Below are 16,885 nucleotides of genomic sequence, written 5' to 3' on the forward strand. Positions count from 1 at the left end.
TTCACGAAAAATATGGCGCTACTACCTTCCGATCTCAAACGAATCTTACGCGAGCAGCAATCCTCTGAGCTGTTTTGCGTGCTTCAGTTCGTTTGAAACTTTCGCTGTAAATTCGACGCTGCCATTGTCTTATCTAAAACAAAACTTTCACGAGCAACATTCCTGTGAGCTTTTGCGCGTGCTTCGTTCAGCTGTCGGATAAAGTTCGGCGCCAACTTGTTCTTGATCTAAGAGCGTTCGTTTACTTCCTTTCGTAGTGCTCACTGGCAGCATTTCTTCGTTTTTCTCTAAGTAATTCAGAGCTGACAAGTGCGCGAACTCGGTAACAGCGCGATCTAGCTATAACTAAGAACTTCCTTGCGCTTCAGTATAGTTTCTGGGCTGTAGTTATTTTTTGTAATGTCAGAGTATCGACGCTCATACACAATCCACAAAGAGTAATCGGCCTAATATTTTCTCCGATTTCAATCTGGCTCGTAACTCTTTTTAACTGTAAAGAAGAAAAAAAATATTGTCGTTTATGAAACTGAACGAGTTCGCTATGTAACTACATAAGTTTTGGAAGCGAAGTACTGAGTTTTAGTCAAGTTTTTCAAAGTGAGTAGCAAAAGAACACTCAACTCGCTTAAATTATAGTAAAATGTATATAAACATGAGTTTAACTCTCAGCATTCAAACTGATTATAAGAGTCCTCCAATTTATTTGTTTTAAGGAACTAATATATAAATAAAATACAACAATTGATATACATTATTTTTAGGTAAGTTAGCGACTTTTTTAAGCGAGTATTCTTTTGCAGCTCGCCTATATATTTTTTATAAGAAAATAGAACTTAAAAGTTTGTGGAAATTATTAAAACTTTTTCTAGAGAACTTAATAGCTTTCATTAAAAAAATTTGATTAAAAAACTAATAAAATTTTATAAAAACCTTACATAAACTCTCTAAAAATATATTTTTCTTTAACTCACCTCGTGTTGTGTCGGCGGGGCTGCTTAATTTTTGCATTTGCCTCGGTCATTAAGTTAATGTTGTTTCATATTATATTCTACACAATCAATAATTGTCTTTATTTTATAATTTTTTTGTTGTAAAATTGTTTGCTTCCTCTCTGCTGCTGTGTGCTCACTGTCCGTACAAGCTTGCCGTAGTCGGGAGAAAACCCCTCGTTCCGTGATGCACACGGTGAGTACTCCCGAACTGCCGCAACAAAACGCCGACGATCACAGCATAACTAAGTTTTCGTTCGCCCACACAGGAGCCCGCCCATAATACGCGGTTGGACTCATTTACGTACTTTTCGCACTCTCTCTCCCTCTAACTTTCTTTCTCTCCGTCTATATTTCTCGCTCTCGTTTTGTTTTCTACGCATTGTAGACGCATTCCTCAAAGCAGCTTTCAAACTTTGAAGAATCGAATAGAACCTTCTTGGAGTCTTTGTTATCTCACCATATCCCACTCTTCGTTTGTAGTTTGAAGCAGTGCTGTGGAAAGTCGCACACTCAGATTTTTTTTGAATTTTTTTATTTATTTATTTTTTTTTTTTTTCGTTTTTTTTTAAGAATTTTTTTATTTGATTTATTTTTATCCGACTTCCGCATCACGTAAAGCTTTTTATAGCGGAGTGCGGCTTGTAAAAAGCATTCGGACACGACGCGTCCGCAGCGCGCCACTCGTACACAAAAAAGCCCAACACCCAGGGCGTCAGGTGGCAAACAAAAAATTTTTGAAATCTGTTTCTCTCTCGCGAGACGAAAAACAAAAGGCTGAGATTTAAGCGGTTTTCTCTTTTTTTATGCAAAATTGACGTAAAGCAGCAAGCGAATTTGAGGTGGTGAGATTTTCCGGTGAATCGATTTTATTGCTTAACGACGCTGCCATTGCCGATGCCTGCGAGCGACTATTCGGTGTTGTGGTATTACTAGAACTGCCAAGCGAGTCGAACATGGAGGAGAGTGCATTCAACGAATCGCTCGGATATTTCTTCTCACCATCGTACGATTTAATACTGGATGCTGGCGATTTTGGTGTAATGGAACGATGACTATCGGTGGGGCTGCGCGGTGCGAGCGCCTTATTCATTACGGGACTAATAGCACCTACCGATTTGGTGGGTGTAACACTACGCTCTTTGTTGTTATTATTATTATTGTTGTTGTTGGTAATTGAAAAATCAGCGCCATTGGCGACATGTTGCATAGTTGAGTCGTTGGCGTTGCCATTTTGTGGGCTTTCATTGCCACGCTCTTCCTCCTCAATCTCAGACTTGATCTCCATTTTGATTTGTGGTGCTTGTTCCATCATGACGTCACCATGCTCGGACTTTGGTTTGTGTGACTCGTGCTCACGTTTGATCTCAGCTGATTTTGGTTCCATGCAGCTCAGCATTTCGTTGGATTGTGGCTTTTCTGGTGTGGACACATCCATCTTTCTTGCCTCAACATGCGTTTCGGCGCTGCACTCACTGCCGCTGCGTTCGCTGCTCGTATAACGGTAATGCTGATAGTATGGATCTGATGTATCGATTAATGGCTTATTGTAGTCTACAGTCTCGTCGATACCCAGTCGCTTAAGTATGCTCGAGGCAACGGGTGAGGTGTTCTTAGTCGATGAATTTGATGGACTTGTGGCTGGTAAGCTGGCATGACGCGGTGGCGTATCAAAACTGGTCGTGAACATCTGTTCAATGGCGCTCAGCACTGACGAAGAGCCGGCTGCCGACTTTGTAGCGCCATTTTTCGGTTCCAAATCCGGTGACTTAGTTTTATTCAATAAACCGCTTACATTCAAGCCAGCCTTAGCAGCCTCATCGTCGGTCACCTTTACGCCCGTTATATATTGACGCATGCGTTCGGCAAATAGCGCAGCATCCGATTTGTCATTGCCCGGTCCGATGCCGGTGCCCTCGAGTGGCATGCGTTTGGCATTCTCGTAGGTGCGCTGCATCTTGGCCTCCATGCTTTCGGTTGCGTCATTTTGTGCGCCCTTCATTTCGAGCAACTTACGCACCGGTAGCGACTTCTCGCGCTTTTTTGGTGCCGGACGCTTGCGACTGCCAGCGCTGCCGGCCATGGACTGCATCAACGGTTCGGCATAATGGTTATTTTTGGCCATGTGATTGCTGAGATCGCCTAATGAATTAAATGCTTTATCGCATACTTTGCAAGTCAGCACTGCGCTGAGTGTGCGACTTTCCTCCGAGCTCAAACTGTTGTGACCATCCTTTGAATCGCCGCCACCGGAGGACTTCATTGAGATCGTTTGTTCTTGTGACAAAATGTTGGTGTAATGCTGTGTCTCTTGCATGTGCTTGGTCATCTCGCCCAGCGAACGGAAACTTTCGCCACAACGCATACATTTCAAGATCTGCATGGCCTGCTCCACACCCTTACCCAGCCATACATTCTGACCGCGAACCAATTTACGCGGCAGCGGTGTTGGCGGATCGCCACGATATTGGAACGCATTTTTGGCCGCTGCGGAGGGTGTGGAAGACGAGTTGGATTGAGAGCCGCCGCCACTATTTGGTGGCTTACGTAGGTTGTGCGAGTGCTGCTGACCGCTGTTCGCCTGTGGTGGCGGTGGCTGATGGTGACGATCGGTGTTGGGTAAATTGCCGAAAGGTGGCACATTGACGCCACAGTGTTTGCTGTCTTTCATGTGCGTGGTGAGCGCTTCCAGCGTGGAGAAACTCTGCTTGCACCAAACGCAACGGAAGACCGAACTGGCCACACCCTTATTCTGCCAATGCGATTGCCAGATATTGTGTCGCGCCTTGGACATGCCCTCTGTAGAGGCGGTCAGTGTTGTGGAATTTTGTGTGTTGACGGAAGCGGCAGATGTAGGTGGGGGCACGGCAGCAACCGGTGTTGTGGGTGTGCTCGATGACGAACGCGAAGACTTCTCCTTACGCGGTCCCTTTACAATATCAGACATTTTCTCCAACGGATCCACGACTAAATCATTCTTGCCATTCCAATCCGGAAACTGTCCGGTGCGAAAGATGTTTGCCGCAGCAACCGCTGCCAAATATGGATTGACTGCGGGCAATAGCGGTGCTGCAGGCACCGTCGGTGGTGGCGCAACCAATGGTGGACTATCGGTTTTAAAAATTTTCTTAACTTGTATCTGTCCGATAGTGGAGTCGGGTTCATGATCACCATCTGCCGAACGCTTACGCGTACCTACCGATAGATCAAGTGGATTATTAGCATCGTTGGCTTCCTCATCCTCGTCGTCCTCCTCGGATGGTGGCGGATCCGCAGAGGCGGCACGTCCAAAGAGATTTGTGCGAAAGTCTAAAGCCTCTGAATTGTTGCTCGAAGCGGTGGGCGATGCCTGTGGTGGCAGCTTGAATGGTGCTGGCGCATCTGCTGGTAATGGCAGCTGGAAACGATGGCCGGCAGCGGCACCCAATGGAAAGCCATATTGCTGTGCGGCGGCCGCAACCATTTGCAGATATGCCTCCATTGATGGTGGCTGTGCGGGCAGATTCTGAGGTACAGCTGGGAATGTAGCAGTCATGGAGGGTGGCAAGGGTAACATACCGGCGCTGGCAGCAGCTGCTGCAGCCGCGGCAGCATTGGCAGCGGCAACGCTGGCATTTTCACGGCTATCGCGACCATTCTCCGAGGAGTTGGAATCGTGTGAGGGACAACGCTCGCTTGAGTTGGCCGACTCTGTGGAACGTGGACGTGCTGTCGGCAAGGCGCTGCAAGGAGAAGAAAAATAAAGAATTCGGAAATTAGACAAATGCGATTTAAATGGAAAATGTTGTGTTTGAATTTCTATGAAAAAAGTATATTTTCATAAAAAAATTTTAGTATCATAATGTTTTAAATTTAGCATTTTTAAATGTACGAGTAGAAGCTTATGACAATATTTTCAACAGCTAAAAGAGAGCGTCTGAGGCCTAAGAAAGTATATAATTGATCTACGTGACGAGCTGCGTCGGTTTATCCAGCTCCGTATGTCCGTTTATATATACGCGTACAAGGCCTTCAGCTTTCAAGATATTCACCTGAAATTTTGCACACCTCCTTTTCTCTTCAAGGCGCTATTCATCTGTCGAAACCGCCGATAACGGATCACTATAGCATATAGCTGTCATACAAACTGAACAATCAAAATTAAGTCGTTGTATGCGGAACTTATTTATTTGGCAAGATATATTTACGAAATTTTGCACAAGTTATTGCATGGACCAACTCTATAAGCTGAGAATATATTTTAAAGATCGGACTACTATAGCTTATAGCTGCCATACAAGCTGCTCGATAAAACTCAAGTCCTTGTATGGAAAACTTTTAAAGTTCAAGAGATATATGCTCGAAATTTTATATAGATAATATTCAAAGGCAGTGCTACAACCTTCGAATGTATTATTCAGATCAGATAACTATAGCGTATAGCTGTCATACAAGTCGTCTGATCAAAATCAAGTCCTTGTATGGAAAACTTTTTAATGTCACGGGATATCTTCATGAAATTTTGCATAGATAATTTTCCAAGACAGTGCTATAACCTCTGAACATATTGTTCAGATCGGATTACTATAGCATATAGCTGTCATACAAACTGACCGATCAAAATCCAGTCATTGTATGAAAAACTTTTTCATTTGTTAATATAACTTCACGAAATTTGGCACATATTATTTTTTAAGGCAACTCAATAACCTCCAAATATACAGCGCAGATCGGACTACTATAACTTATAGCTGTCATACAAACTAACTGAGCCAACCCAAGTCCTTGTATGAAAAACTTTTTAATTTCAAGAGCTATCTTCTCGAAATTTTGCATAGATATTTTCTGTGCTTTAACTTTGGTACATATTGTTCAGATCGGATCACTATACCATATAGCTGTCATATAAACTGGCCTAAATTGACTAATCACTTATTTATTAACGCATTTCAACAAAAATCGGTGCTTGCATTTTCAAAAATTAGACCACGAAGGCGTTATTAATGATCACACTACTATATATTTTTACACAAAAGCATGCATACAAACACATGTACATACATACATGCACATATATATGTTATGTACACCTTATCGCATAACCAATCTGAGTTTATTAGCTTGCTGTTTAAATCTGTTGTAATCGTTCATTGCGTTGATACGCTCGACGAAATCAATTTAGTTGATTTCAACAGTGTTTTATTGAAATTTATTAACCGACTGTCAGCATTTCGCGCTTTCACGAGCAAACAAATCAAAATGCCACAAATCAAATCATATGTGATGACTGCGCTTAAGCCAACATTTATTGGTTGAAGGGACGCCAAGTATGGGGACGTGTTTACGCGCCAACAAAAATGCATGAAAATGATAATAGAAGTGTGTTGGCATGTGTGTGTGTGTTTATATATATTTTTATTATTTTTTTATTTATGTATATTTATATAAGTAATTGAATGTGAAAGCATAAAAGCACAAAGTTTTCATAAAAAAAAATTTTATACATACATACATATATATTTATACAAACATATAATTATATAAATATATGGAATATAATAAATAATATTTGATTCCAGCGCTTTCAAAATGCTGTCTTGAAAGACACTATAAAAGCTGCGTCTCTCCTCTCAACAAAAGAATTGCATTCAGCTTCGCTTTGTTTTAAGCCACTAGTTACATATTAGACATGACCCACACATACAAATATAGTACAACTAGTGTACATAAACCCGCCAACTAACTGTAATACTTGTATATTAATATATATACATATAAACCTCCATATATATGTATATAAGTATAATATATGGCACAAACATCGAGCTGATTGCCTTGATTCGTTTGGCGTTGAAGAATGGCTTCGTTATTTACAGTCAGCCGTCTGTGGCTTTCACTCCGCCTTTCAACGCCAACCCCCCACCCTGTCGCTTGTCAAGCCCGCTAGCCGGCCAGTCAGCCATTCGTTCGCTTCGATTGCGCTATGTGTCTCAAATATCTTTCACTCGCTCAAATAATTATCCAGCTTCATTCATTCTGGTGGCATAAATTTCACATACAAACACACACACACACACACACATCCATACATGTGTCAATTTGTACACGCTCAAATCGATGAATTCGAGCGGCGTCAGGCAGCGCATTGTGCAAATGTACGCGCCACAGCTGGTGTTTTCTCGCTATTTAAATGTTTTGTGCATAAATTATGAGCAAGAAAAAAAGCGCTGCGTGAGCATAGAATTGATGTGTGGAAGACGAAAAGGCATACAAAGTTGTGGTAGGTATGTATGTAGGTACATATGTATGTGCTGCGGATTTTTATTGCTGCTGATAAATAAAGCAAATGTATTAATCGAGTTTTTGTTGTAATTTATGCTGCTTATCTTTCAATGCCTTTTAATAAAAATACTAATACTATTTAGATAAAATCGGTAGTAGCGTTTGCGTGGAGATTTATAATGAAGAAATTTTGGTAATTAATAAATAATACTTTCACTGTTTATATATGCTATATTGAGCGGATCTGAATAATTTGCTTGGAGCTTGTTGCTTTGTCTAGGATTTTTGTCAAATTTCGTAATGATAGCGTGTCAAATAAAAAAGTTTTCGATACAAGGATTTGATTTTTAGCGTTCAGTTTGTATGACAGCTATATGCTACAGTAGTTCGATCTGAACAAAATGCTCGGAAATTGTAATGTTGTCGTAAGCAATCAACTTTGCTAAATTTTGTAAAGATATCTTCTTAAATTTTGTCCATACAAAGACTTTAATCGATCGGTTTGTATATATATGCTTCTTATATATTCTCATTGGCTACTGAAAAATAAGATATCTCAACAAATAAGATAAGAATCTGTTTTCTATACAAGGACTGGATTGTGATCGTTCAGTTTATATGGCAGCTATAAGCTATAGCACTCCGATCTGGAAAATTTCTTCAAATCTTTAAGCGTTGCCCTGGACATTAATCTATTTCAAATTTCATTAAGATATTTCATCAAATAAACAAGTTTCTCATACAATAACTTAATCTAGTACGTTCAGTTTGTATGACGGCCATAGGATATAGCAGACGGATCTAGATCTGAATTCTCTAACCTTCTCTTAATATTGTAACGTTGCCTTGGAAAATAATTTGTTCCAAATTTCGTGAAGGTAACTTATGAAATGAAAAAGTTTTCCGTACAAGGACTTCATTCTGATCGTTCAGTTTGTATGGCAGCTATAGCCTGTAAGGATCCGATATCGACGTTTTCAACAAATGAACAGCTCCATGGAGTGAAAAGAATGTGTGCACAACTTCAGATCGATATCTCAAAAACTGGGAGACTAGTTCACGTATATACAGACGGGCAAACAGACGTGGCGAAATCGACTCAGTAAGTAATCTTTTGTATATGGACTCCCTGATCTTTCATATATATAATTTAAAGATATGAGCTTCTTTTGCTTCATTTGCTTCTAATTATTTCGAACTTCTTGACGAACTTAATATACTCTGTTTAGGATATTTTAATCCAATAATTTCGAAGAAGCTTTGATACAAATGAAATCCTGTAACAAATATACTCTAAGTATGATTCCTCCTCCTACATGTTCGGACGTCTGATTAATTAAGATAGCTTCAGAATGCGAAATATATCAACGCAATCGGCATTTCAATGCTTCAAATGTGACGAAACGAACAAGCAAAAGTCATAAATGAACTTAATGACCAATCTCATTAGAAATTTGTCATAAATGTTAAATTTGACAATCTTGGTTCGAAATACGTTATTGCTGTAGTTTTTTCTTTTTATATCCAGCTATAATTTAGATTACTAAATATATATATTACTAATATTGATTTTGGAAACAAAAGTGTAGTAAAAAATAGTTGGGCTTGAAGATAAAAAGTAAGATAAAGGTGAATCGAACCCTTACATAGTTACATGATTAAGTTTTAAGTATATATCAGCTCTGGAGACCTCGAGTATGCCGCAAGGAAAACTAACAGAATGTCGGCCTTCAGATCTTAACGCAAACTATATATTAACCACGATGTAGTTCAAAACGTTTGATTTTAAAACAAAACTTGATTGATTAAAAGTTGAAATAAGACTGTGAGAGAAGGAGAAAACTGACTTTGCATTTAAAGTGAGTGGAATTGGTGAGAGTCGACAAAGCCTCAGATACGTTTTTTATCATTACTCAAAGGAAACTATAAGATTGAAACCCGAGATATATCCAAGCTTCGAAAACTTATTTAAACGCTCCGAAACCATAGATTTTCTCCGAAACAGTAGCAGTGATTTTGAAAAAGTATGAAGAAAAACTCTACTATAACTCCAATAAAGAAGTATGTGAAATATGAGATGCGCCACACAAAAGGGGGCGTGGCAAACTGCGACGCCGCAAGCCAACAAGCGTTTATAATAATAATCTTCAAAAAGACGTGTTCATAAAAGTTCAAATATAGCCTTAATAAAAAGTAACTAAAAGTTGTGAGTTAGCAAGTTAAAGTGCATTTTCTAATAAATTCTAAATATAATGTGGCTAGCAAAGCTTAATGTTTTAAATATCAAACACAGTGACCGGAAGCAAAAAAACAAAAAAAACACAGACTGTTACTGTTCTAGATTGTGTTCTGAGCTACGCCACACTCTTCTAAAATAAAAAGTTGAGCCGACTCATCACGCTACATATACATTTATATATAAAGTAAAGAGAGTATATAATTATAGAGTCTCCGACGTTTTCTTTTGGGTGTTACAAGCTGCGTGACAAACTTAGGTTTTCAGGGTATACTCTTAAATATATAGACAAACATATTGTCACCTAAAAGCTAAAACAACTTAACATCAAACCAATCGAAATTAAGTTTTGTATTGCTTACGATTATTTACATCACTTTACATATATTTAACACACAATTGTCAGCTATAGCTGACAGATTTAAGATCTTTATAAGCAATATGTAACCAATATATAAGTAACATATAACCATTTTATAACCAAAACTCAAATTCAATATACGTGGGGTAATTTACATATACATACATATTACGACATATGTAAAATAAGATATAACCACTATATAACCAATATATAACTAATATATAACCAATACATAACCGTTATATAACCAAAACTCAAATTTTGTTTTAAAATGAATGCTTTCTATTATAACATTTCTTTCGCCTTTAAACTTATGAAAGTGAAGTTACGTTATTTTGAGTTTTAGGTGACGATATATAATTTTTTTGTTCTAAAGTTTATCACAAGCCAGTTAGAACTGCAGATATACTTTTTTTTAGATATATCTCATACAATTTAATACACTACTTTTAGCAAAATAAGTTTTTAATATGAATTATATAAAAGCAGTGTATACTTCTGCATCACATATCAGCAGTTCTGTCACCAGTATTGTTTCGCTTCGACCTTGTCTTTAAAAAAAGTGTTAATTCTAGTACAAATGCCATAATTTTAAACAAGCTGCGCTTGATTAAATAAACTTGATTATTAATTAAACTTTGAGTTTAGCACTTAGTACTTGACAAACCTTTGATTATCACAGCGCGCCTCAATCAAAGGTGAAAATTTATAGATCAGTTCAGAAACCAAAAATAAAAACCTAACTATTTTCCTATTTCAGCGGCATAAAAAGCACGCGCTTTATCACTCATTTCCTCTGTACACGAAATTAATGATACTACACAAGTTAGCATACGAAATCACGCAATTGTAAAACAATATAACAAATCTATAATTTCTAAAAAATATATATATATTATTTTTTTTGTTTGTTAACTCGCAGCATTTCACATCCGACTTTATATCTACGACTTACAGCACTTTTAATTAAATAGCACGGTATTCGGACGCCATTACGTCAGATTTGATTGTCTCCGCTAATTTATGACATCCACCGGACACATCTATTTTCATGTCTATTCAACACTCAATGCCTCGATTAGTTAACTATTTTCTTTATAAAATACTCACTGTCACTTGGACATTATTTCTAATCAATTATTTATCAACACATTATGATCTACGCGCAAATCATGTTGCCAATGTAATGAGAGCAACTAAATGAAATAACTAAGAAATGTAGATATGTATGTGCATATATATACGTATATATGTACATTAGTTTGTATGTTTGTATATAAAAAGATTGAAAATATTAATAATTTATAGTGCTCATTAAGTATTGGCCAGAGCTAATGTGAGTTATTGTGTATATATGCATAAGTAAATACGTAGATGTATATATGTATTTACAAAAACAAAAAGAAACGTTAAATGCGGTTGACCCGAAGCCAGAATACCCTTTACAGGTGCACTTTTTATAGCCTAAAAGGGCATAAAAATATCTTCAACTTGATTTTGATCGCTCAGTTTGTATAGCAGCTATATGATATAGTAGTCCGATCTGAAAAATTTCTAATCAATTGTAGCATTTTCATAAATAATAATTCGTGCCAAATTTCGTGACGATAGCTTGTCAAATAAAAAAGTTTTTCATACAAAGACTTTATTTTCAACGATCAGTTTATATGGCAGCTATATGCTATAGTAGTCCGATCTAGAAAATTTCTTCAAATGTTTAAGCTTTGACTTGGAAGATAATTTGTACTAAATTTCCTTAAGATATTTTGCCACATAAAAAAGTTTTTCATACAAAGACTTAATTTTCAACTCCCAGTTTGTATGGCAGCTATATGCTATAGTACTCCGATCTAAAAAATGTCTTGAAATATTTAAGCATTGGCTTGGATAATAATTAGTACCAAATTTTATTAAGATATATTCTCAAATGAAAAAGTTGTTCATACATGAACTTATTTTTGTACGTTCAGTTTGTATGGCAGCTATATGCTATAGTAGTCCGATCTGCAAAATTTTTTTCAAATATTGCAGCATTGCTTTGGAGTTTAATCTGCTCCAAATTTCATGAAGTTATTTCATCATATAAAAAAGTTTCTCATACAAAAACTTAATTTTGATCGTTCAGTTTGTATGACAGCTATAGCATATAGTGGTGCTAAATCGACGGTTCCGACAAATAGGCAGCTGTTTAGCGAAATAATCGCGTGTGCAGAGTTTTAGAACGATATCTCGAATGCTGAGGACTATTTCGCTTATATACAGGCAAACGGGCATGGGCTAAATCGACGCAGCTCGCCACGCCATTCTATTATACATACATATGTATGTATGTATATACTATACTTTATAGGATCTCCGACGTTTAAATTTGTGTGCCACAAACATCGTGACACACTTAGAATACCCTATACAAAGTATAAATATACATAATTTTTTTAAGTATAATTTTTCGCTCACTGTAGACACCCTGTCTTTGGCTTACTTTTATGTATATACATATGTACACATTAGAAAAAAAAAGAAAAAAAACTGTCATGCCATTAATGGCGAGTCAAATAGATTTATTATTTTACTTCAAGTTCATAGAAGCGTTACACACACACACATACATGCATGCATGCAATCTACTTGACCAATTAATTATAGCAATGTAATGTGCACATGTAGATGCCGATAAATAGCATATACTTAAATGCATTTTTGTTGAATTGTTTTGCATGAACTCAAAGCCAGAGGCACACCAACACGCCGCTTGCAATTTCTTGGCAGAAAATTAGTATTGTAAAATTTGTATAGATATGGTTTATTGATTTACTAAAAGCGGCTAACTAGTTGGTGCGTACAATAAACTATATTTTGCGGTTGCCACAAATCGCTACAATGTATGTACATATGTTTTGGAGCGCAACTGCCGACCGTAATATCACTCATAATCGGTTTATTTACAATTTTCGTTGGATTTATTGTAATGTTACATTAAAATTTATGTTTTTGAAAAAATTTATGTTTTTTTACAACAAATATATGCTTACATGTGGATTTAATGGCAAAAATTTAGACTAAAATGCATGAGTGTTGTGTTTTATGCTGCATTTTTGAAGCGGTGAGATTTAGCTGTGCATTTTCTAGCGGTGTTTTATATACTATGTCAGATGTATATTGTATAGATAGAACCCATTCACTTTATATTTGTTTTTGTGCGTATTTTTGACACATAAAAATTTTTCAAAAATAATATACTAAAAATTCCTTCAAAAAAATGTATACTTTCCAGTACTTTTATCAATATCTAATGCTTTGGATATGATGTATTTGCTAATACTTTTACTATTTCGAATTTTCTCTCATTCACTCAATGTTAGCTGAGAGCGCTTTCTTTCTGTTGAAAAAATTTTTTTAATATATATATTATACCTAAAACGCCTAAATAACGTAACATCACTTTTCAGAAGTTTGCAGGCGAAGAAAGAACAATATAATAGAACCGCCAAATTTTAAACAAAATGTTGAGTATTGGTTATAAAATTGTTATATATATTGGTTACACCTGACTATGGAAGCTGAAAATTTTCTGCTACATATATATAGTTAGGGTTACCATATAGGTCTCAGTCAAAATCAGTCCAGTTGCATATGTACCCACCCGCCGATTCAGGAGGAAACCAGGGAATCAGTGCATTTTTCACGAAAATCAGGGAATCAGCTCAAAAGGTCAAAATCAGGGAATTCACTGACAAATCAGTCCCTACATATAGTATATGTTATAGAAACAACTCATATTGAAACAAAGTTTTGAGTTTTGGTTATAAAACTATTATATGATGGTTACATATTGGTTATATTTGACAGCGGAAGCTTACAGAAATTATTTTAAAAAGTTTTGCAAAACTTACTTAAATATTTTATAACACAAATTATGGTGTTAGAGAAAATTAAAGAGAAGAATATGAAAATCATCACAGACTAGAAAGCCTAATAAACCAGTATTCTGATTTGAAAGCGCACAAGGTGTGTTCTTATAAAGATTATCAATATTAAAACAAAATTTATTTCATATTTACGAGTATAAACCTAAAAGGTCTCTCAGCAGTTCTTTTCATATTAAGCGATTATTGCAAAAAATGTTTTGAGAAATTTCATTAAGGACATAAAATTCTAAACTGATCAAAATAACTTTGAGAATCGGCTGATCTATTTTACATATAATCACTTATTAAACAATACCTGATTTCATATTTACGAGTATAAGCCAAAAAGGTCTCTCAGTAGTTTTATTCATATTAAACGATTATTCGAAAATATGTTTTGAGCAATTAAATTAAGAACTAAAAATTCGAAAATGATCAAATTAACTTCCAGAATCGGCTGAGACCATATCAATCTGTCATATGTATATACTATATCCTGTGCATACTGCTTCCTGAACCACTGTATTCATAAGAACTCTCCTCAAAACCATCAATATGAATTCAGATTTCAATTAGATATATTTTTTCTTCTTCTTTACTAGCTGTGTTGAGACACCTGTACATTGCATGTTTAACAATTCACCCTTAGACTCTCCTCATACTGCAATATGGTTGAAATTATATTGACTTCTTCTTCTTTACTAGGTAACGGCTACTTTATTGCATGTCTATACCATGTACAATCGCATGTTTAACCCTTAATTTACCCTTTGTATTGAAATTCATTCTTAGGTTTAGTGCTTTTTGACATTGAATATGACACCTGTGGATTATAGGTGTTATGCATTTCAGTTCACATAAATACATAACCTAAAAGTTATAGAACTATTTACTATAGGTCTTGGACATACTCGTTGAATTTTATTAAATAATTTGTTAACATTTGAGAAAAATAAATTTCAGAATTCAAAATTATGAAATGTTTTGTATAAAATTTAAAATTTCTTTAATTCAACTTCTGTCAGCATGTAGCTGAGAAGAGAAGCTGACTACATTTATTTCTTTTGCAAAATTACGCCTTGAAATCAAAACTTGAAAATTTGTTGTATAAAACAGTTGTCAGTCTATAGCATAGCAAGGACAGACTGTTGAAATGATTTCATATACAAAATTATCTCTTGATTATGCCACAGACAGTAACGAATTTAACTTGTGTTGACAGTCTCGTTGAGAGTTGACAGACCATATAAATTTCCGGGTCCATGCCGGTAATGTAAATCTAATTGTATGTTCATATGAATTTTCGGTTATATATCGGTTATGTGGACGATATAATTTTCGGGTTATATTTCAGTTTTGTTGACCTAACTATCATGTTAACAGCTCACTATATAGGAATAGGCCTTGAACTGCTTCTTTTTAAAATTAGTTAAAATTTTAAACTTTGTCACACAAATACTAGTGCCCTCCTTGACTTCCTCACAAAGTGTCTTCCAGCATATACATTTTATAATTTGGCTTGAAAAATTCAACAGCTTTGAATGCTTCCATACTTTTAATTTAAAAAAATTATGCGAATTAGACAAAAACTCCTTTCGTCAGCTCAAAATATGTTTTTCATAAGTAATTGGTCTTCCTCAAACAAAAGTAACGAGTTTTCCTGAACAAAAAATACTAAAAACTGGCTCGCTGGAAAATCAAAGTATTTTAGGGTTTGTTAAAATATTCAAAAAAACCTTCCACTTCTCTTTAGAATCGAATTTGCTAAATAAAAATGTTTCCTTGGAGCATCGATAAGTCACTTGAAGTTGTTCTTGAGGCTGCCATATATAAATCACTCAAATTTCTCGTGCAATTCACTGGCTATAATTGGCTGCATCTCATTATATATAATTTGAATTTAACAAAAACTGATTTTCGCCAACTTAATTTTGTTTACAATGTTAAATATTTTTCGAGCAAAGTACAAATTGAACATTTTTACTATGTCAAATAAAGAAAGCTACTCTAAGGCATCGATAAGTCACTGAAATATCTTCTTTATTACAATCAAAATCATCGTGTAATTAACTGCTCTATACATAATTAACTGCATCACAATATATTCTCTCTACTTATATAATATAATCTATTGCTTTTTATTGAACTTACCCAGCGTTGAGCGCCTGCCGGTAGATCTCAAGCATGAGCGCTTCGTGCAACATATTTATATTTTGCTGAATTTTGGCGGTATTTTGGCGACAAATTCTCGTTGGCAAAACTCTTGGCTGCGCTTAATGTTTATTTAATTAGGCTTAAATTTTCTGTAAACTTTTTTTTTTTTGATTTCACAATCGAAATATAACAATTTGGCTTGTGGCGGAGAATTTCGTGGAGGGGTTTTTGAGACGAAAGTAGTTTTTATGGATTTTATGATAAATTTTTGATTTTTATGCACTTATTGGCTGTTATTTGACTGTTTTTAATTTATTTTATGGAATTTTTTTTTAAACTTTAAATACTTTTATTCGAATTTTTGTGGCCTTTTTGTATGCTTTTTAATTATTTTTAGTTTTTTGTTTAATTTTTATAAATTTTTTGTTTGAAATTTTTAATTTTTTTATTATATTTAAATTTTTCTTTAAATATTTTAAATTTTTTTAAATTACTCTTAATTTTCTTGTTTATTTTTAATTTTTATAAACGTATACACTTTTGCTTTCGAGTTTTTTGTATTTATTTTTGTAGTAAATTTGCATTTATTTGCATAAATATTTATTTGTTGTTGCTTGGCTTTGCAATTTTAGTGTTTTTTTTTTTTTTAAGTTTTAAGTAAAACCAATTATATTAATTTTATTTTTTGCTTTAATGTAATTAAAATAGCTTTGTTCTTGCAGTAGGTATAGATTTTTAATTAGCTTAAATATTTTTGTTTTTGTTTTATATAAGTAAATATTTTAATATTTGTATTTAATTAAATTAATTAATTGCATGGATTCGTATACATTGGGTTGTTTGTTTTGTAGCTTTTAAAGGGGCTTTAGTGTACTACATTTAAGTTGTTTTGCTTTGTTTTGGTGTTTTAAACGACGCAGCGTTTAAACAGTTATTTTTTAAATTTTTTTTGTGTTGTTGTAATTTTTTCAAG

General features: G+C 35.2%; 1 protein-coding gene across 1 annotated transcript; it reads right to left on the reverse strand.

Moving 5' to 3' along the window:
- Positions 1–1,683: 1,683 nt before the first annotated feature.
- LOC126752858 (protein teashirt) lies at positions 1,684–16,300 on the reverse strand. The gene is made up of 2 exons (XM_050463862.1): positions 15,910–16,300; positions 1,684–4,711 (listed from the first exon to the last, which is right to left on the reverse strand). Exons 1-2 carry the CDS (start codon positions 15,960–15,962, stop codon positions 1,774–1,776), a joined length of 2,991 nt encoding a protein of 996 aa, XP_050319819.1. The 5' UTR covers positions 15,963–16,300; the 3' UTR covers positions 1,684–1,773.
- Positions 16,301–16,885: the final 585 nt, after the last annotated feature.

This window comes from Bactrocera neohumeralis, chromosome 3, assembly GCF_024586455.1.
Source record: "Bactrocera neohumeralis isolate Rockhampton chromosome 3, APGP_CSIRO_Bneo_wtdbg2-racon-allhic-juicebox.fasta_v2, whole genome shotgun sequence".
NCBI classification, from domain to species: domain Eukaryota; kingdom Metazoa; phylum Arthropoda; class Insecta; order Diptera; family Tephritidae; genus Bactrocera; species Bactrocera neohumeralis.